This window comes from Indicator indicator, chromosome 8 (assembly GCF_027791375.1).
Source record: "Indicator indicator isolate 239-I01 chromosome 8, UM_Iind_1.1, whole genome shotgun sequence".
Taxonomy (NCBI): Eukaryota; Metazoa; Chordata; class Aves; order Piciformes; family Indicatoridae; genus Indicator; species Indicator indicator.
Genome location: NC_072017.1, coordinates 31,076,397 through 31,096,808, shown reverse-complemented (window position 1 = coordinate 31,096,808; position 20,412 = coordinate 31,076,397). Strand labels below are relative to the sequence as shown.

Genomic DNA, 20,412 nt, shown 5'->3' with positions numbered 1-20,412 from the left:
CCTGCAGTCAGCAGGGACATCCCCAACTAGATCAGGTTGCCCAGGGCCTCATCCAGCCTCACCTTCAATATCTCCAGGGAAGGATCCTCAACCACCTCCCTGGGCAACCTCTTCCACTGTTCCACCACCCTCATAGGACAGAACTTGTTCCTCACATCCAATCTCAATCTACTCTGCTCTAGTTTGAAGCCATTGTCCCTCGTCCTGTCCATGCAGCCCTTTGCAAACAGTCTCTCTGCAGCCTTCCTGGAGCCCCTTCAGGTTCTGGCAGGCTGCTCTTAGATCTCCCTGGAGCCTTCTCTTCTGCAGGCTGAACACCCCCAGCTCCCTCAGCCTGTCCTCACAGCAGAGCTGCTCCAACCCCCTGAGCATTTTCATGGCCCTCCTCTGGACCCTCTCCATCAGCTTCATGTCCTTCCTGTATTTAGGGCTCCAGAGCTGCACACAGCACTGCAGGTGAGGTCTCAGCAGAGCAGAGCAAAGTGGCAGAATCACCTCTCTGGCTCTGCTGGCAATGCTGCTTTGGATGCAGCCCAGGCTGGGATTTGCCTTCTGTGCTGCAAGCTCACACTGCCTGCTCCTGCCCAGTGGTTCAGGGATGTCCTGTGCTTGCTGGGTTGCAGGCAGCTTTCTTTCTCCACTGATGCTGTGTCTGTTGATCCCAGGGGCTTGTGCACTCACTGTGACTGTTCACATATGCCTTGCTTTGGGCAGCACCTCTGGGGAGAGCTCCCTCTTATGGGATGCTAATAGAGGCCTCCAGCTGCTGGTGGGCTCACACACCAGCCTCAGTGAGAGCTAGGCAGAAATGTGTGACCTACACACCTGCCTCCATAGCCTTGCTTATGAGCCTCAGGTATCCTTGTGACAGCTTCAAGGGGCCAAAACTGGTCTGAAATGACTGCTAGGGCAGAAGGAGCAGTGGTGAAATTGTGTCTCTGGCCTGTGAATCATTGTGTCTTCCCATTGCCAGCCCACCATTGGTGCATCCCTACCCTTGGCCCCTGGCTTGCCTAGCTCTCATCCCAGTATCCTCATCTAAAAGTCCTTGAGTATTTAAGAAAGACTTATTTTTTTTCCCCTTGCAGCAGTGAACTGGTTCTGAGGTGCTGGATTCTTGCTTCAGATTTCCTGTGTGACTTGGAGCACAGTACTTAATGATTTGACAGTTCCCTCTTCTGGCTGTAGTGTTTCCATTCCTTTTGATGAATGTATAGGAACAAATTCTGTAGCATACACAGACACACACAAAGTGTGTGATGATGCCAAACTGGGAGGCTTGGCTGAGACACCTGAAGGCTGTGCAGATATTCAGAGACTTGGACAGACTGAGAGCTGGGCAGAGAGGAACCTAAATGAGGTTCAACAAGGAGAAGTGCAGAGTCCTGCACCTGGGAAGGAAGAATAAACTGCAGCAGGACAGGTTGGGAGGGGATCTGCTGGAGAGCAGCCCTGGGGAGAAGGACCTGGGAGTGCTGGGGGACAACAAGTTCTGCATGGGACAGCAATGTGCCCTGGTGGCCAAGAAGGCCAATGGGATCCTGGGGTGCATTCAGAGGAGTGTGTCCAGCAGATCCAGGGAGGTTCTCCTCCCCCTCTGCTCTGCCCTGGTGAGGTCACAGCTGGAATATTGCATCCAGTCTGGGCTCCCCAGTTTCAGAAGGACAGGGATCTGCTGGAGAGAGTCCAAGGGAGGGCTACAAGGATGAGGAAGGGACTGGAGCACTGCCTGATGAGGAGAGGCTGAGAGCCCTGGGGCTGGTTAGTGTGGAGAGGAGAAGACTGAGAGGGGATTTAATAAATGTTTCTAAATATCTGAGGGCTGGGGGTCAAGAGGGACGGGACATGGACAGGCTCTGCTCAGTTGCACCCTGGGATAGGACAAGGGGCAATGGATAGAAACTCCAGCACAGGAGGTTCCACCTCACCATGAGGAGGAACTTCTTCACTGTGAGGGTCCCAGAGCACTGGAACAGGCTGCCCAGAGAGGTTGTGGAGTCTCCTTCTCTGGAGACTTTCCAGCCCTACCTGGAAGTGTTCCTGTGTGACCTGTGCTGGATTCTCTGGTCCTGCTCTGGCAGGGGGGTTGGACTTGATGCTCTCCCTTCCAACCCCTAACACCCTGTGAGCCTGTGGAACCATCCAGGAGCAGCCACCTTGCCACAGACCCCAAATCCCACAGCACTCAGCACTCCGAGGGGGGGGGGGGGGGCAAAGCGCAAGTTTAGAAAACAATTTTATTAGACAAATTATTTAGACAAATTATACACAGAAAGCTCTGCCACTTGTAACTTGAGGCCTCCAAAAAGTGGTTTGTGTATCTGTATAATAGGCAACACATCAAAATAGGCCTATTTTAAATATTGTACACGGTTAACAGGTCGTTGGGTGGTTGTTTTTAATAGCTAAAATCACTGCAACATCTGGTATGTCCCTACATAGCTTCTTGGAAAGTAAATAGTTTTTTTATATATATTTTTTTAAAAGTATCATTTATTTTTACTCAGAAGTGTGAATGAGTCCATGAATGTTACAAGGGGGAAGCAAGCTGTGCATGCTTTTTTTTTTTTTTTTTTTTCTTTTAGACACTTGCTACCCTGGAAACAAAATTGCACGATAAGAATTTTGTTGTTGTTGTTTTGTTTTGTTTGTTTGTTCTGCCTTACACAGTAGACAATATTTGAAGATTTAGTACAAAAACCAGTGACAGTACAAGATGCTCCCCCCAGAACAGAATTAGCATCAAAACAGAATAGATCTGAAGAATAATACCTCTTAAATTTACCCTAAAGCAAATCACACAGGCTGAGTCCTATTAATCCTAGCCAAAGAATGAGTTAGGTTAAAGTAAGTGTATGGTTGCAGTAAAACCCAAAACCAAACCAAACCAAAGAAATTCACAGGATAAACTGCTTTGCTTCCTACTTTTTTTTTGTGGTTTTTTGCCTTTTTTTTTCTTTTTTTTTTCCTCTAGTTTTAAGGATTACAAATTCAAAGCTCTTCCTATGTTTCTAACAGGTCACAGGGCTGCTTTGAAAAGCTTGTGCCGAAGTGGGCACTGGTTTTGCTCTCACTGCTGTTCTTTCTCTTGCTCTATACAAGTTGGCACTAATGAACAACAAAAAAAATAATTATACAATAGCTTCTCTAACTCTAACTTAACACATAAAGGGTTAAAATGAGTGCCTGTTCATATATTCTTTTTCCTTACCACAACACACAATCATAATTAAGGCCACATCTGTATTTCTTGAGGTTCTTTTTTCCCCCCTTTTCTCCTTTTTTCTTCCCCCCTCCCTCTGCTGACTCCATTACTGTATTGATCAGCTGCACTGATTTGGAAAACCATTCTTTAACCTCTGCTGTGTGCTTAAACCTCTGCTCAGTGCTTAAACCTCTGCTCAATGCTTAAACCTCTGCTCGATGTTTAAACCTCTGCTCAATGTTTAAACCTCTGCTCTATGTTTAAACCTCTGCTCGGTGTTTAAACCTCTGCTCTATGCTTAAACCTCTGCTCAATGTTTAAACCTCTGCTCTATGCTTAAACCTCTGCTCGGTGTTTAAACCTCTGCTTTATGCTTAAACCTCTGCTCTGTTTAAACCTCTGCTTGATGCTTAAACCTCTGCTCTATGCTTAAACCTGTGCTCGATGTTTAAACCTCTCTAGAGCTATATTAGTTGTTCATAGAGGTGGTATACCTAAGAGAGAGCTCCATTTGCCTAATTATTGGAAAATAAAGTTTATCAAGGTTAGCCTTATAGGATGCTCAACAGCCAAGGCAAAAACCTAACCCAAGGAGTTTACATCTAGGTACAAACATTAAACCCCCCCAAGGATGTCCTAATAATAAAAAAGTAGAAAATCTGCTCTGTTGGCACACGATGGCAAGTCAGAGTAACGTGAAAGCCACCTGCCTTTTCCAAATGAAAAGAGACCCCCCTGGCACTGTACATCCCTCCTGCATACACCACATTTTGAGTCAAGCTTTGTTAAATGGATGGCAATAGCAAGGGCTGCCCTTTCCTAGCTGTATATACATGTATATATATATACATACCTGCCTGTATATATGTATAGATGTATGGATGAGATACTAAGGTTATTGAACACAACAGAGGCTTCTGCCCCATGATACAGGTTTACTGTACATAAGAGAAGGAAAAAAAGAAAAACCAAACCCCTTTTAACACTGTACAATCACATACAGGTCATATGTGCACTGTTGCAGTGCAAAAGTAGATTTAACTGTAGTCTTTACTGGCATAGTCATGGCTTTTGGTAATCCTACAAAATTGCATTCTTCCATCATGGGGCCTGAATGGTCTTTTAAATTAATTTGATTGCCTTTTTCTATTTTTATTTCTCCTTTTTTTTCATTTCTATTTTTTTCCTTTCTTTTTGCCTTTTTCATTTTTTATTTCTATCTTTTTTTTTTTTTTTTTTTTTTTTTTGCCCTCCCCATTTTTTAAACTGCATGGTTTGCCTTTGGTCCACAGTTAAAAGGACGCACAGCAGTGGAGCTCTTGACTGGATGCAGCAGAATACATGAAAAGGACTGAAGTTATTGCAATTACAGTATAAAAAAAAAAAAAGGAAATAAAAAGGGTGGAGAGGGGGAGGAGGAGGAGCAAATGCCTTTCTGTAAAGCAATCCTCAGGGTTTTTCTATGCATGAATTGCTGCACGCTTCCTATACTTAAATTATATGAAAAGCCTAAAGTAACCAAAACCTAACATAGTGATAAATCAAAGGATAAGTGATTTGAGTAGTAAAGAGAATAAGGGGAGACCAGACTGAGAAAGCAGAGGAGGAAGAGGAAGAGTTGTTACTAACAATCCTAATTCTTAAATTAAATTTATAAAAACAAAAAAAAAAGGGGGGGAACCACCCCTCCCCCCCCCAAAATAAACAGAAAATAACTTCCAAGCAAATTAAATAAATCCCTCAAAACGAAAAAAAAAAGAAGCAAAAAAATGGAAAGCAAAAATAAAAGGAAAGGCAAAATAAAGAAAGGCAAAAGAAAAGGAAAAGCAAACAAAAAAGGAAAAGCAAAGAAAAAAAGGAAAAGCAAAGAAAAAAAGGAAAAGCAAAGAAAAAAAGGAAAAGCAAAGAAAAAGGAAAGGCAAAAAAAGAGGAAAAGCAAAAAAAAGGGAAAGGCAAAAAAAGAGGAAAAGCAAAAAAAAAGGAAAGGCAAAAAAAAAGGAGGAAAAGAAAAAAAAAAAGGAAAGGCAAAAAAAAGAGGAAAAGCAAAAAAAAGGAAAGGCAAAAAAAGAGGAAAAGCAAAAAAAAGAGGAAAGGCAAAAAAAAAGGGAAAAGCAAAAAAAGGAAAGAAAAAGGAAAAGCAAAAAAAAGAAAAAGCAAAAAAAAAAAGCAGAGAAAAAGGAAAAGCAAAAAAAAGGAAAACAAAAAAAACAAAAAGCAAAAAAAAGGAAAGGCAAAAAAAAAAGAAAAGGAAAAGCAAAGAAAAAAGGAAAAGCAAAGAAAAAAAGGAAAAGCAAAGAAAAAAGGAAAAGCAAAGAAAAAAGGAAAAGCAAAAAAAAGAAAGGCAAAAAAAGAGGAAAAGCAAAAAAAAAGGAAAGAAAAAAAGGAAAGGCAAGAAAAAGGAAAAGCAAAAAAAAAACAAAGAAAAAAGAGCAAAGAAAAAAGGAAAAGCAAAAAAAAAAGGAAAAGCAAAATAAAAAAAAAGTAAAAGAAAAAAAAAGAAAGGCAAAAAAAAACCCAAACAAAAAAGGTTACATCCATGTTAGTCCCACAACATTACAGCTGCTCCTTGCAGAAGGAGTCCTAGAAAAGAAACAGTGAAGAAACTTGGTCTGATGCTCAGATTGAGGTGCCTCGGTCTGGGTCGCTACCGATATTGAGCCCCAGAGAAGGAGTTGGTTGGTAAGGGATGGAGGACATTGTTTTGATGGGGCTTCTGAAAAAGCCCCCATTGGGTGCCCTGTGCCTGAAAGGGCCAGTTCGGTGCTCGGGCACACTGCCGAAGGAGAAACCCGAAGCGGCTTTAGCAGACAGCGTGCGGCTCAGAGTCTGGATCTGTTCTGGTATGAAGGTGGTGGTGGTGATGTGAGTGTTTCTGAAGTCACTGATTTGCTCCAGTGCCTGACGGGTGGGCAAAGTGTCAATGTCCAGCGGGGTCAAGTCAATGGACGAGGTGGAGAACTGTTTATGGGGACTGTCGTCGTCTGTGCAGAGGCTGTTCACGCGCCGGTGGAGGTGCTCGAGGTCGATCTCTTTGTCATCCTGGGGAAGGAGAAAAACAAGAGGCACCGATCACCATCACCATCTGTGCTGCGCTGAAGCTTCACAGCCTGATCAGAACTGCTTGGGAAGCACAACACACAATTCACTACTGGCTGGCTGCTGGCATCTCCGAACGTCACCAGCTGACACCCCCGCTGCCCGAAGCTGAGTGGGCTAAGCCAAGCCGAAGCAAACACACAACAGCTACCTTCAAACCCTGAATCTGAACAAAACAGCTCCAAGTGCTGCTGGCAGGTTTCCATCAGAAAAAGGCAGGCTTGGAGCTAGGTGGGTGGGAGGGACTAGCAGCAGCTGAATAGCAGTAAGGTTTGTGCTGTGAAAGCAAAGCATAACCTCAGGTGCCTGGGATGATGCCTGTTTGTGAGCTCCCCAACAGGGGCTAAATTTGGAAGTCAACATGGGAGGTTCTGAAGGAACAGGTTGCTGTCTTTGTCAGCACTCATCTTCATGGAAGGGCTTAAGGAAGAGCTAGAACCATCTCAGGTTGCTCTTTGCCTTCAGAATATAGACCACAGTGTAGCAAAGCTTCCAGACAAAACAGCCCCAAGCACTGGTGGCTCACTGACATCACCCAGAAAGTCCACCAAGGCAAGCTGAAGAGGCAGCACCTCTCCCCATCCTTCCAAAGAAGCAATTCCATTGATTCAGATGGAATTAGGCTTTTCTGGGTGAGAAGAGAAGGTGACCTGGGATATTTATTATAATCTATCACCCCTCCTCTTACCTCTGTCCTTTCTTAAATCTCTCCTGCCAGGGAACTCACTTAAATGGGTCTGTTTGTTGCACTTGAGAGTTTAAACACCCACAAGTTATAAAAAGAGAAAGCCCTGGGTGAGAAAATCATCACCTGTATTGGAACTGAACTGCAAAGCTTAAATCACAACAGCATTATGTGTACAGGTGCAGGGGCATCCCCTCAGCCTAGGTACCACAGCTCATTTAGAACAAAAATCAATTTCAACTAACCTTCAAATTTACCTTAATCTCTGTGAAATCTACTGGCTCTTCCAGGCCACTAGAAATGTCTCACACTCTAGGACCTCACAGAGGATAATTAGGCAGCCAAAAGATGTGCACTGATGACTTCCAGCCTTGATCACTGCAATTCAATGTCTGGCTTGATCCAGAGCTCCCTGAATCAATGGCAAAACTCCTAGAATACCGAATGGGCTCGAGATCCCTCCTTTGTCTAGGAATGAGGTTAAGTACTCTGGAAAAGTCCACAACTAGAACAAACCACAGTAGTTCATCTACTTAGCAAAAGGATCACTGGACATTTGCACTGGTATCATGCTGAACACAGATCCCCAACTGGAAGGAACCTGAGAGGCCAGCTCCCCCCTCCAGGATTTTACCCTCTGAGGGCAAGGACAAGGAGACAAACTGAGGGAACAGGAGCAGGGAATGGGGCATCAGGCATCTCCCTGGGGCTGGATGATCACTGACCACAGAGACTTTGGGTTTGAGCTCACCACGGGAAGGCAAAAAAAGCAGTGCTCATTTCTTGGGCTTGGCTTTCTGCCTCCAGTTCATTCACATGTGGACATAGACAGAGGTGCACATGAGAACCACAGGGGTGACACCAAAACCAAACGCATTCACCAGCCACTCTCTCCTAAAAGCTTTGGAGCTGCTGCACAGGGATGCAGAAGGACTGGGGCCACATTAGAAGCTAGGAAAATATACAGAGGCTCTGTTAGCACATGCAAGGCATGACTGTGGCTCTGAGGGACAGGCCTAAATATTTGTCCTGCTTTTTGATGTTTTTTTTTTTTTTCTTTTGGTTTGGGTTGGTTGGTTGGTTTATTATTATTATATTATATTAATATTAATAATTTTGTTTGTTGTTTGTGTTTTGATTTTTTTATTTTTGGTTTTGTTTTTGTTTTTGTTTTTTTTTCAGTTTAAACTTTTGAAAACCATGCAAACGCTTCTTTTAGCTTAAAATTTTGAAAGCCATGCAAACCCTTTGTGGTTTAAAAAAAAAAAAAAAGCCAATTTAGAAAGAGTTGGACTTTAATCACTTCTGAGCCTCTCCTCTTCTCTTACAGGGATGCATTTGGGGCTCGGGTCAGACCAGTGAGAAGGAGGTAAGTGGTGATATTCTCCCATGCTCAGCCCACAACCCGATCTCCACCCAACTGATACACCGAAATGAGACCCACTCACAGTACGATTGTGCACATCTCCATAACATGTTCCTTCCTCTTCTCTCTCGTGTGATCAGTAGTGAAACATTCAGCAGTTTTCACATTTAACATTATCACCAGGCTTCAGAGTCAGTATCCCATTGAGATTACTGGGGGCTGTTCACGCTCCTCTCAGAGCTACCGCTTAAGGCTGCCTGCAGTCTCAGGCAGACATCACTGAATGAGTTACTTCTGGTACGTGACCAAAAAGTTATCTTCTCAACCATGAGACAATTTTATTGTGATTACTTATTTTTTTATTATTTTTTTTCAGTATAAATGCTTGCATTCTGGAGCACAAGATGGCAGCCACCAGGAAAAAAAAAAAAAGGGGTGGGCTTGCTGACCACAAACTGGCCCAATCTGACCCCCGACTCTGGACTAGTGGCCTGGAAGAACCAATGGATTTCATGGAAGCTAAAATGAATTTTAAGAAAGTTAGTTCAGATGTATTGCTTAGCTTGAATGACACCCCCCCACCTCCCCCACCCCAACATCCAGGAGAGTGGGGACATCCAGCACACACGTCCACGTTAAACTCAGTTTTGAGCCAAGCTTTTCGATTTAGCGTCAAGGTGCAATTTTTAAAGTGCTTTATGCTAATGACTGTGTGGCAAAGAGCAAAGAGGCCAAATGATACCATTGGTGGGAAGGATACACTCAAATTTCTCTGCATTTGGAATTTTACATAGGGGATTTTATAGTTATATGAAACATCCAAGTCTTTATTGTTTTCTTTCCCTTTTTCTTCTGTTATTTGTTTTATGTTATGAAGTTCTGAAAGTTTGGGTAAAGAACAATCTAATAAATTTCAGTCTTGTTAAACAAATTTTTTTCCCCCAGCTGTGAAAGAGAATCACAGAAAATATCTGGTTGGAAGAGACCTCAAAGATCATCCAGTCCAACCTTTGACCCAGCACTGAAGGGTCAACACTAAACCATGTGGTTTCCATTCCTGAGAAATCTAGGACTAGAGGTTTTATTTTGGGGGGGGGAGGGGTATTTTTTTCTTTTAAGAATGGTCAGGTCCAGGCCTCGAACAAACAAACACACAAAAAGAAAAAAGCTTGGGAATTAAAACAGGCAAGAAAAGCTTAAACGTAGTCTAACATCAGTGCTGTCTAATTAGGTAGTGTAATTAATCCTGCCTGATTACACAGCCTTAGATTAGCAGGAATAAGCAGAATGGAGAAGCTGCAGATGTGAGACTACTGCACACAAATTAACAGCAATACTCCACAAGCTACACAGAGATGTGTCTAAAGCTACACAGATAGAAAAGTTACAGCACCGCATTAAAGCTCATATTTAGGCTCAGCTTTGGCCATTGCTGCCAAGCACATTCTACTACAGACTTCATTATGAAGGTAGGAAATTTGTTGTAGGGCCACATGTAGGCTGGTAAAGGGACAGATTGTCACCAAGAGGAGAGTGTTACACATACACCTGTACAAGCAAAGTCATCTCTGGTGTCAAACAAAATAAGTCCCCCTGGTGTCCATCCAAGATTTCCTGAAACAGGTCTGAAGTAGATTTCAGAAAGAAGTCTGCTCTGAATCTGTCTGAAAAACCTGACAGAGCTCTTGCTTCCCTGGACTTCAGAGTGCTGAAGTTCATGGAAGCCTCAAGAGGTTAACGGTTTTGAAAACGGGGACGAGCTCACTCGAGAAGCTAAGTGCTGATTAAAAAGGGCTGAGCTCTGCAAATCTCTTTGGAAAGACTCAGCTGCTGAGCTAAAGGGAGATATATCTCTCTATATTTTTTTTATCCAAGAAGCCAAGAAACTTTTGAACTTAGTGGTGAGAATTAGCTCTCCCCAGTGGGAATAATTAGCTCTCCCCAGTGGGAACAATTAGCTCAACACTGATGCAGCGTTCTGCAAGCATCCCTGGTGGTTTACTTGGAATTTAGATACCAGCGATGAATTGTTGTGGTTTCCTGTTCAAGCTTTCCTAGACAGAACAGCTGAAAAAGATTTTTTGAGGAAGAACAACATTTACCTTAAAAAAAAAAAAATCAGCAAGCTAAGGAAATGTCTCTGATTTTGATTCCCCACACTCTCTAAGGCCATGAAGCCAAGGCAGCAATCTTTAGGGTGCACGAAAATGCCCCGAGAGAAAGGGAGGGTCCAATACCTCTTTCGATGGAACCCGGGAGCCTTTTCTTTTATTCCACCATGTCTCCAACATTGCAATCAAACAGGAGAGGACAATCCCAGCAGCGAGGATGCAGAAAACACCTGCAAAACTTTTTATGTCCAGGGCACCTCCTTTCTGTTTGGTATCCACAGATGAGTAAAGGTCACACTGACCGTTCTTTGGCCACCACTTATGCTTCAGCACGTCCATGTCGCCGTTCTGCTGCAGCTCCAGAATCCTTGAAGGGAAAGCACAGAGGCCAGGGTTACAGTGGAGCAGTGGAGGTGGCATCTGGGAGTGGAAGGATGTGATCCAACTGCTTGCAACCTTCCCATTTGTCACAGAAAGCTAAGTAGATAATGAATCCAGACAGGCTGATTTAGTCAGAAATGAGGGCTTGAATATGGAGCTGCCTGTGAGGCTGAGTGTATGGATACCTGTGCTCCACTCCAGACAGAGCAGACCCAAGGCTCTCTCTCCTTTTGACATCCTTAATGAAAATGCTTTGCTTGATATGAATCATAGAATTGTCAGGGTTGGAAGGGACCTCAAGGATCAGCCAGTTCCAAATCCCCTGTCATGGGCAGGGACACCTCACACTACAGCAGGTTGCTCACAGCCACATCCAGCTTGGCCTTAAGAACTTTCAGGGATGAGGCTTTCCACCACCTCCCTGGGCAACCACTTTCTGTGTCTCACCACTCTCGTGGGGAAGAATTTCTTCCTAACATCCAATCTGAATCTACCCACTTCTAGTTTTGCTCCATTCCCCCCATTCCTATCACTCCCTGACACCCTCAAAAGTCTCTCCCCAGCTTTCCTTTAACCCCCTTCAGATCCTGGAAGGCCACAAGAAAGTCTCCTCAGAGCCTTCTCTTCTCCAGATTGAACAACCCCAACTCTCTCAGTGTGTCTCCAGAGCAGAGCAGCTCCAGCCCTCTGCTCATCCTCATGGCCCTTCTCTGGACACCTTCCAGCACCTTCAGATCCTTCTTGTACCAGAGGCTCCAGAACTGGACACAGAGCTCCAGGTGTGGTCTCAGCAGAGTGGAGCAGAAGGGGAGAATCCCCTCCCTGGCCCTGCTGGCCACACTTCTCTTGCTGCAGCCCAGGCTCTGCTTGGCTCTCTGGGCTGCAAGTGCTCACTGCTGGCTCCTGTTGAGCTTCTCATCCCCCAGCACTCCCAAGCCTTTTCTGTCAGGCTGCCATAGCATCCTGCTTTAGGACTTACATGAGTATTTGGGGCCAAATATTCCTGTCAGGTTAGCAGGAGCAACAGACAGTGGGCACAAACAGAACCCTTTTGTAACACAAGCAACAGAAGACTAAACTTTGGTGCCTGATCCAATCCTTTGGCATAGGTATTTTTATATTTAGACATTACTGTACTGTCTACACAAGGCAGTAACAGAGCAGCACTGTGGGGGCTTTATTTCTTCCAGCAGGAGCTCTAATCCCTGAGCAGGGAGGGCTATCTTCCCTCTTCTATTCAGACAGAGACAGAACAAACCATCTAAATGATGGCTCTATTCTCATTAATTAAATGATTCTTCCCTTGTCAGTGTAATTCCTGATTACATGAGACATCTTTTTCACAATAGGCATCTGCATAAAGACACTGAACTTTAGATTGCTCCTTTAGCAGTGATTTATTCTTAATTGTACTCCTGGTAATTATTGGCAATTTTCTTTGTGGGTGTAATGGATGAGTTCAATTATTTAAAGGAAAACATATAAAAAAAAAAAAAAAGTAGCAGAAACCAGGGATAGTAAATGTGTCATTACATGGAAAAGCTTGAGAAATGGAAAGGATAAATGGAACAAAAGGACTTCTGGGGTGCTGGGGGATGAGAAGCTCAACAGGAGCTAGCAGTGAGCACTTGCAGCCCAGAGAGCCAAGCAGAGCCTGGGCTGCAGCAAGAGAAGTGTGGCCAGCAGGGCCAGGGAGGGGATTCTCCCCCTCTGCTCCACTCTGCTGAGACCACACCTGGAGCTCTGGGTCCAGTTCTGGAGCCTCTGTTCCAAGAAGGATCTGGAGGTGCTGGAAGGTGTCCAGAGAAGGGCCATGAGGATGATCAGAGGGCTGGAGCTGCTCTGCTCTGGAGACAGACTGAGAGAGTTGGGGCTGTGCAGTCTGGAGAAGAGAAGGCTCCAAAGGAGACCTTATTGTGACCTTCCAGCATCTGAAGCCAAGAAAGCTGGGGAGAGACTTTTGAGGGTGTCAGGGAGTGATAGGACTGGGGGGAATAGATCCAAGCTAGAGGAGGGGAGATTAGATGGTAGGAAGAAATTCTTCCCCATGAGGGTGGTGAGACACTGGCACAGGTTGCCCAAGGAGGTGATGGAAGCCTCATCCCTGGAGGTTTTTGCAGCCAGGCTGGATGTGGCTGTGAGCAACCTGCTGTAGTGTGAGGTGTCCCTGCCCATGGCAGAGGGGTGGGAATTGGATGATCCTTGAGGACCCTTCCAACCCTGACAATTCTATGATTCTAAGAAAGCTTTCAATGAAGGCTTGCCAAACTGCAGTCATAAACATGTTAAGAGATAAAATACATACCAAGAGCAGTTATAAGAGTGTGGGCATCTGACTGTGTTAACCTAATACAGAGAAAAAAAAAAAAAGAGAGCTCCCACTTCTGTTTTAGACTTAGTAAATACTTTGTTCCTGAATTCACCCATTGGTGTAACCAAAATAAGGGGTAACATAGTAAAAAGGTTACACTACCAGCTCTTTGCTAGTGAAGAATACCTCCCTGACTTTGCAGCAGGTTTTCAGAAAGGAAAATCATACTTTTAGTGAAATCCTACTGTGGTAGTTTCAAGGCTGTGCCTAGAAAACTTTCCACAGATCTTCAACAGAAGGTGGTAGAATGTAAGTAAACCACCTTTGGGTGTAAAAAGGAAAATAATGATAAGGTCTAAATAATCCAATTGGACCAATAGCTGCCATAACAGTTTTGAACACTAACTTTCTCTCCTTTTGGCTACCTGACTCTGGCAGTTACTAACTTGTGCTTCTGCCCGGCTTTGCTGACCTTGAATGCCTTCCTGTTGTGGTTAAGTAACCACCAGCAACTCTCTGCTCTTTCTCTTGTCTGGCATGCAGAGGAAGGGAAGGGAGCAGAGAGTGAGGAAGCTATTAGCAGCCCCCTGGTTTTGTCCAGGGGGGTCTTGTGCTGTTGACAAATTGCAAATCCTGTATATTTTGTACACATTCATTGCATTCCATATTTTAGATTGTAGTTTTGCTTGTAAATAGAGCTTTCCAACTGAGCTGGTCTGGCAAATTTATGCTGGGGGGGAAAGGGGCTGGTGGAATTTTCAAGCCACCACACCGACGAAAAGCAACGGGAGGCAGGGAGGTTTCCCGCAGGCGCGCCGCGCAGGTGAGCGCTGCTGCAGGAAGGTGCCACACGAGGGCGCTCTTGCCATAGAAATCCCAGCGCCGCGGCAGCGCCCGCTGGGTGCCCCCCCGCACGCCCCTCCGGTTCCCTGCCGCGGAGCAGCCGCGGCGATCGCTGTGAGATTTGATTTTTCAACTTGAATAAACGAATTAAACAATAACGCATTAACTCAGTGCTCTGAATGGTAGAGATGCATTAAGTGCTATCCTTCCAGCAAGGGCCTCAGAATCATCACAGAATCACAGAAACATTCAGGTTGGAACAGACCCTCAGCATCACCAAGTCCAACCCAGAACCCTACTCTGCAAGGCTCACCCCTAAACCAAGCACCACATCCAAACCATCTTGAAACACAGCCAGGCTTGGGGACTCCACCACCTCCCTGGGCAGCACATTCCAATGCCTGACCACTCTTGCCATGAGAAATTCTTCCTAATCTCCAGTCTAAACCTACCCTGTCGCAGCTTGAGGCCATTCCCTCTTGTTCTATCACTAATTACCTGGGAGAAGAGACCAGCACCAACCTCTCCACAAGCTCCTTTCAGGTAGTTGCAGACAGCAATGAGGTCTCCCCTCAGCCTCCTCTTTTCCAAACTAACCATCCCCAGCTCCTTCAGTCTCTCTTCATCAGATTTATTCTTCTTAGATACCTTCTCCCCAGAATCTCACCTGACCAAACAGTTCCTCCTGTGTCCCTTGTCAGCTGCCCCCTGCCTGAGAAGCCCTGTGATTAACAAGCCACGAGTGAAGAACTGCTCTCCTGCTTAGCCAGAGAAAGCAAACAATTTCAGTTTGACTTTGCTAGTGGTTTGGTTTGCTCTCTCTCTCTCTCTTTTTTTTTTTATTTTGTTTGTTTCCGAGAGTGCTGTGCAAATGGACACTTCTTTGGGGCCAGCTACTAATTAACCCAGCTCCCCCTCAGAGTGCTTTGAGCACAAACACCAAAAGTTTTCATGAATAAAACCCTGAATTAAACACTAAAACATTTGCATTTTCTTTGAAGGAGTATTTTTCTTAATTAGATCACAAGGAGTAATTTGAACTGATCTGTTTAGACCATCTGCTGAAGGACCAAATAAACCTGGAGTCCACTGAACCTGACCTAGCACTGAATGAATATGCCAGCAGCTAAGTAGCAGTTGCATGATAAAACAAATCACTAATACAATGAATCTTAAGAACTGTGGTGCCTAGTGAACTTTAATTGCCATCTATTCTATACCTTAATCACAGAATCACAGAATTATTGAGGCTGGGAAAGACTTCTGAGATCATCAAGTCCAGCCTATGACCCAACACCACCACAGCAGCTAAACCATGCCACCAAGTGCCACATCCAAGCTTTGCTTAAACACCTCCAATGATGGTGACTCCACCACCTCCCTGGGCAGTCCATCCCAGTGCCTAATCAGCCTTGCTGTCAGGAATTCCTTCCTAACATCCAACCTAAACCTCCCCTGGGGCAGCTTCAGGCCATGCCCTCTTGTCCTGGCACAAGTTGCCTGGGAGCAGAGCCTGACCCCCACCTGACTACAGCTTCCCTTCAGGTGGTTGTAGAGAGTGATAAGGTCCCCCCTGAGTCTCCTTTATGCTACCTTTCAATGTGAAGCATTCCTCACAGCTATGACAAAATGGTCTTTGCTAATATCAAAGTTGGACTCCAATGAATTGATAGCAGGCAGAAGGAAAGTAAGCCAAAAAAAGAAAAAGCACAAGAAAGCTGAAAAGGGTCCACAGAGACCCAGTCAGAAAGGGAATACAGAATCACAGAATCAATAAGGTTGGAAAAGACTCCAAGGATCATCAAAGTCCAACCTGTCCCCCAAGACCTCATGACTACTAAACCACCTTGGGTGAGATCTGAAAATGTCAGCATCATCCTTAAGCACACTGTGATATTTGGGTTGCTGAGTTCAGGAAAAGATCTTTCATTTGAATGTAGAAGAATCTGGAAATGATCATCTTTGCTTGGAGTCATGCTTCAGGCAGGGCAAAGCCTCAGTCTTACACAAACTACCTCCATCCATGTTTGGAGCAGTGGAAGACACAGGAGCTGCTTGAAGTCCTGTTAAATGACAGCCTAGAACAGCTCATTTTTAAAGTAAGAGCCCAAGGTGGCACTTGCAGGTTTGACATTTTCTTTGCTATTTACATAAGCAAATGACACCAAATCTTGCACTATGAGAACTGCTGTGCCTGCTCTTCAGGCTAAACCATGTGTCAGAGCACACTTCTGACGTAAGTTCAAAATAGCTCTCTGCCTAAGATGGGTGCCCTGGGAAATACTGCCCAGAGAAGGAACCTCAGCTGCCCTGGGGCTAGCTCTGCCAGCCTTGCCTTCCAGTGTATCAGGTAAGCCTTCCTCAGAGACATGAGATGAGAAATTTCTCTGCCTTGATGAGCAGCCAAACCTTTTCAGGTCCCCTAGGTGTGGAATCACAGAATCACAGAAACATTCAGGTTGGAACAGACCCTCAGCATCACCAAGTCCAACCCAGAGCCCTACTCTACAAGGGTCACCCCTAAACCATAGCCCCAAGCACCACATCCAAACCACCTTCAAACACAGCCAGGCTTGGGGACTCCACCACCTCCCTGGGCAGCACATTCCAATGCCTGACCACTCTTGAGGGGAAAAAATCCTTCCTCCTGTCCAGTCCAAACCTACCTAGTCACAGCTTGAGGCCATTCCCTCTTGTTCTATCACTAATTACCTGTGAGAAGAGACCAGCACCAACCTCTCCACAAGCTCCTTTCAGGGAGTTGTAGAGCAATGAGGTCTCCTCTTTTCCACACTAACCATCCCCAGCTCCTTCAGTCTTTCTTCATCAGATTTATTCTCCAGACCCTTCACAGCTTCCTTGCCCTCCTCTGCCCTGGCTCCAGCACCTCCACATCTCTCTTGGATTCAGGTGTCCAAAACTGGACACAACACTCCAGGTGTGGCCTCCCCAGAGCTGAGTCCCAGGGGACAATCCCCTCCCTGCTCCTGCTGGACACAGCATTGCTGATCCCAGCCAGGATGCCTTTGGCTTTCTTGGCCACCTGGGCACACTGCTGGCTCCTCTTCAGCTGCTTGGCCATCAGCACCCCCAGGTCCCTTTCTGCCAGCAGCTTTCCAGCCACACTGCCCCAAGCCTGCAGCATTGCTTGGGGTTGTTGTGCCCCAAGGGCAGGACCTGGCACTTGGCCTTGTTGCAGCTGATTCTGTTAATGTTGGCCATGGATCCAATCTCTCCAAGTCCCTCTGCAGAGCCTCCCTCCCCTGGTGCAGATCACCACTGCCACCTCCCTTGGTGTCATCTGCAAACCTACTGCTGACACACTCTGTGTCTTCATCAAGGTCATCAATAAAGATGTTCAACAGAAGTGGTCCCAACACTGACCCCTGAGGAGCACACTTGTGACCAGACTCCAGCTGGGTTTAACTCCATTCACCACCACTCCTTGGGCCCTTTCACCCAGCCAGGGCTTTATCCAGCACAGCATTGCTCAGCCAGGCCATGAGCAGCCAGTTTGGCCACAGGAATTCTGTGGGGAATGGTGTCAAAGGCCTTTTGAAAGTCTTTCCCTCATCCAAGGAGAGGAGGAAAGATAGAGCAGTAGAGCTTTGCAAGCAGAGGAGCTGCCTGACTGCTGTGCTGCACACAGTCTGTGCACTGCCCTAACCAAGGCCATGCATCCATGACCTCATTGATGCTGTGTATGAGGAGGTAAGCTTGTAGGTGCAGCTGCCCTTCTTCACCAGACTTAGCCATCACCTTCACCAACACACCAGTGTGCCAGCCTGGTGACCCTGGGCATGCAGGTTTTCTGCCAGCTGGAGAGTGCCATGACGTTTGGGAAGTCAGAGCATCTTCCCATGCCCTTGCAGGCCTACCAGTGTTACACAGTGTGGGAGCTTTGGGCTGTGCCTGTGAAACTTTTTCCACAGATCTTGAACAGAAAATGGTGAAAGGTAAACAAATCACTACTGGGTGTCAAAAAATGAAAATAAGGATAAGTTCTAAACAATCCCATGGGGGAGATAAGGGACTCAAATTAGGTGTACCAAAACACTTCTTTGCTCTGGGAGAGACTAACTTGCTTCTGCTTTGACCTTGGCTGCATTGTTTTGCCTAAATCTAAACAAAATATCTCTCTGCTCCTTTCTCTTGTCCCTTTTGTACAGGGAGGGGTAAGGGAGGGCAGGGAGGGGCAACCTATTAGCAGCTTCCCTGGGCTTTGATCAGGATGGGTCCTTGTGCTGTTTAGTATTTGTAAAGCCCTGTGAATGTTGTAAATCCCTGTAAATATTGTAAATCCCTGTAAATATTGTCTATTTTGTACATATTCCTTGCATTCCATTGCAGATTGTAGTTTTGCTTGTAAATACAGCTTCCAGCTGCTTCCAACTGAGCTGGTCTGGCCAAGTTAATGTTGGAGAGGGGGGTGTGAATTTTCAACCCACCACACACAAAGAGGTGAAGAAGCCTGGCATAGAAACTCTGCTGGCTCCTGGAGGGGGTGGGGGTGTTATAGAAATTAATCATTGATGGTTTATTGCCCACCTTCCACTGCTCTGTGTGTGTGTTCTGAGGGGCTGCACCCTACTTTGCATGATAGGAATGAGGGCTTGATGCAGTGCTCCCAGGATCAAGTGTTTGCTCCCAGGATCAGGTGTTTGCTCCAGGATCTCCCTACCTGAGCTATCCACATGATGAAGAAGTGTCTTGATAAGCACCTAGGGCCATTCAACACAGGTAATGTGCAGCAGGACTCGATAATAAAGGCATCTCCCTGGGCAGGCTGTGATTTCTCAAGAGTTAGAATCATAGAATCACAGAATTGTCAGGGTTGGAAGGGACCTCAAGGATCAGCCAGTTCCAACCCCCTGCCATGGGCAGGGACACCTCACACTACAGCAGGTTGCTCACAGCCACATCCAGCCTGGCTGCAAAAACCTCCAGGGATGAGGCTTCCACCACCTCCCTGGACAACCTGTGCCAGTGTCTCACCACCCTCCTGGGGAAGAATTTCTTCCTAACACCCAATCTGAATCTCCCCATTTCTAGTTTTGCTCCATTCCCCTCAGTCCTATCACTCCCTGACACCCTCAAAAGTCCCTCCCCAGCTTTCTTGCAGGCCCTGACACCCCAACACACCCCTCTTATGCCCTGTATTTCATACTGGAGTGCCCAGCAATTACATCCAACAGCCAACATATAGAAGCATCAATTAGAAACAGTGTAAAGAGGAGAAGTCTGCTTCACTTCTAAATTGAATGTTTCAAACAACCAAAATCATCTTCCTGACAGAGGGACAGAACCATCTCTCTGTTTTTTAAACTCCAGAATGATTCATCAACACTCGACACTGGGACAAAATTGAGTGATGTTTCCTGAGAAATTCTGCCTTCCCTCACTGTGTATCCTGATTATCAAACTCCACATGGCTAGGATTGTCAGAAAATTCCTTGGGTTATTCTTGAAAGGAAGCCACACAATTTCAGTATTCATTTACTTTTTTCAGCCTTAGGGCCTCTGATTTTTTTCTCAGTATTTTGGGAGCTTCTAAGGGGTTTAGAGGTGTGAGAGATTCCCTCCCCCCCCGCCCCCAGCAGTCTGTTGGTGACTGACCTGAAGATTGTATTCGATTCAGCTCAAGAGAACAGGAAATAGACCAAAAATAATCTTGCATAGCAGTGACAACACAAATAGTTTGTATCCTGAAAGCCTTCTCACAGCTGCCCTGGTGAGACTTCACCTGGAATATTGCATCCAGTTTTGGGCTCCCCAGTTTATGAGGGAAAGAGATCTGCTGGAGAGAGTATAAGGGAGGGTTGCAAAGATGCTGAAGGGACTGGAGCACTGCCTGGTGAGGAGAGGCTGAGAGCCCTGGGGGTGTTCAGTCTGGAGAGGAGAAGACTGAGAGGGGATCTGATCAATGTCTATCAATATCTGAGGGCTGGGGGTCAGGAGGGAGGGGACAGGGACAGGCTCTGCTCAGTTGCACCTTGCGATAGGACAAGGGGCAGTGGATATAAACTCCAGCACAGGAGGTTCCACTTCACCATGAGGAGGAACTTCTTCACTGTGAGGGTCCCAGAGCACTGGAACAGGCTGCCCAGAGAGGTTGTGGAGTCTCCTTCTCTGGAGCCTTTCCAGATCCATCTGGAAGTGTTCCTGTATGCCCTGTGCTGGATTCTCTGGTCCTACTCTGGCAGGCGGCTTGGACTCAAAGATCTCCAGAGGTCACTAACATCCTGTGATCCCCTGAGCTTGACCAATCAACTTTCCAATTACAGGAGATGCCTTGAAGCTGAGTTATTCCTCATTCAGCCAGAGTGGGTGCTGGGCACCCTCTCCATTCTTGCACCTACTGTCACTTCTCTTATAAAATGATTAATCTCACTCACAGTTATGCAATTTCTTCCA

The 20,412-nt window shown here is 45.7% G+C and overlaps 1 protein-coding gene across 2 annotated transcripts in view; it reads right to left on the bottom strand.

Moving 5' to 3' along the window:
• Window positions 1-5,821: 5,821 nt before the first annotated feature.
• Window positions 5,822-20,412, bottom strand: part of GRID2 (glutamate ionotropic receptor delta type subunit 2) — a 1,038,631-nt gene continuing 1,024,040 nt past the window's right edge. For both annotated transcript variants that reach the window (XM_054382934.1, XM_054382935.1), the window contains 2 exons: window positions 10,590-10,830; window positions 5,822-6,244 (listed from right to left, as the gene is read on the bottom strand). In XM_054382934.1, the coding sequence (XP_054238909.1) occupies window positions 5,822-6,244; window positions 10,590-10,830 (664 nt within the window). The remainder of the gene's footprint in view (window positions 6,245-10,589; window positions 10,831-20,412) is intronic.